Here is a 1869-nt window from a genome sequence, read left to right on the forward strand (position 1 = left end):
ACTTGAAAACTCCTCAAGGAGTAACTTTGTGGTTACTACTCATGCAATGAGCAGCGTTAGCTCTGACATGTCAGGCCTTCAGTAAGCATAAGGCAATATCCTGGGGAGGGAATCAAGGTCTTTTTGATAGCTCTTGTTGCTGCACTGCCGTGGAGAAGAAGTAATATGAGTTTAGGGCACATGGTTGGTGGCCTATATTGGCTACTGAAATCGGAGTGAGAAGAGCTATGCTGGAGACATCAAGGTTAGTTATCTGCATGGTAAAAGGCAGTTAAAGTTCCCCTTCATTCACAGCCACAAACAAAAGCCAGAAAAAGCAAGAGGTAAAAGAAACAGAGGAATGAGTTTGCAGTGTGCATTGCTCACATCCGAATCTCATTGTCACAAGGTACTGATGTTGTTTGAACTTGTCAAAAGACTGTAAACTGTATTATGATGAACAGCTGCTCTTGTATCAAAAAAAGCTACAAGTCAGCTCAGCCTCTGCGCTGCAGGGCACCAAGCTAATGCCTGAGAAATCTCCTCTTCTCCCTGCTTCCCACACCCCTATGACATTGCACAACCTCAGGCATCGTGCAGAGGATATGAAAGGTGAATTGTCTCCTGCTAAGGGGCTTGGCTTGCACTTGATAGAGAGCTGTTGTCAAACAGGGGGATAGCTCTGCTCCCACAGCCCTGTCCTTACCACTGTGGTGTCCTTACCTGACGTGGTGGGGATGGAGGTCTATCCTGCCTCTCCTTCACCACTGCTGGCAGCACCCACGTGGCTGATATGACAGCCTGTGTCTTTTTCTTCTTCTACAGCTTTGGGAAAACATTTCAAGAGGACGTTGCTCAAGACGGCAAGAGGATGACAACGTCACCTCCCCAAGGCTGTGGCAGCATCGATGCTGACTATTACCTGCTCTGTGACACAGAGGCAGCCTGGGGGATTGTCCTGGAGTCGCTGGCTGCAGCTGGCATTCTCATCACCATTTTCCTCATCTGGTCGCTCTTCTTTCTCATCTGTAAAGTCCAAGACAACAGCAAGCGGCACATGATCTCCATCTATTTCTTCTTTCTCTTAGGCATGCTCGGCCTTTTTGGTCTCACTTTTGCCTTCATAATTAAACTCAATGACAGGACTCGCCCCACTCGCTTCTTCCTATTTGGAGTCATCTTTGCTCTCTGCTTCTCATGCCTCCTCACCCACGCCTGCAACCTCAACAGACTAGTGAGAGGAAGAAAGCCCTTCTCCTGGCTGGTGTTGCTGCTCCTCGTTTTTGCCTTTGCCCTGGTACAAGTTGTGATCAATATTGAGTACTTAGTCACCAGGCTAGTAAACCAGAGAGAGACATTTCTAAGTATGTCTCCAGAGGAGACCAACAAGGACTTTGTCATGCTTTTGATCTACGTGCTCTTCTTGATGGCTCTGACCTTTTTGGTTTCTATGTTCACGTTTTGTGGGTCATACAAAAGATGGAAGAGGCATGGGGCACACATCTTTGTCACTGTCCTCTTCTCCATTGCCATTTGGGTAGTTTGGATCACTATGCTCACAAAAGGCAACACAGTTTTAGACAAACGTAGCTGGGATGATCCTGTCGTGGCCATTGCTCTGGTGTCCAATGGATGGATCTTCTTGATAATGTATATTGTCCCTGAAATCTGTTTCCTCACTGCCCCTCTGAAGCTGGAGGACTACCCTCCAGAAAATGACTTCTGCCAACCCACGTTCATAAAGCAGGCAACTGGAGTGGACAACCGTGCCTACACTCAAGATGAAATTGTGCAAGGTATGCTGAAATGAATGATTCTACTGTCACCCAGCCCTAAGCACACATGCACCACTCATGAACTAAAAGGGGGGGGGGGGGGGGGGGGCGACCG

General features: G+C 47.9%; 1 protein-coding gene across 1 annotated transcript in view; it reads left to right on the plus strand.

Moving 5' to 3' along the window:
* The first annotated feature begins 850 nt into the window (after positions 1 to 850).
* LOC104492997 (retinoic acid-induced protein 3-like) overlaps positions 851 to 1869 on the plus strand; it is a 3244-nt gene continuing 2225 nt past the window's right edge. Inside the window, exon 1 of the mRNA XM_010135611.1 lies at positions 851 to 1775. Within this exon, the coding sequence (XP_010133913.1) occupies positions 851 to 1775 (925 nt within the window). The remainder of the gene's footprint in view (positions 1776 to 1869) is intronic.

The sequence above is a fragment of the Buceros rhinoceros genome, unplaced genomic scaffold (genome assembly GCF_000710305.1).
Source record: "Buceros rhinoceros silvestris isolate BGI_N320 unplaced genomic scaffold, ASM71030v1 scaffold26314, whole genome shotgun sequence".
Lineage (NCBI taxonomy): Eukaryota > Metazoa > Chordata > Aves > Bucerotiformes > Bucerotidae > Buceros > Buceros rhinoceros.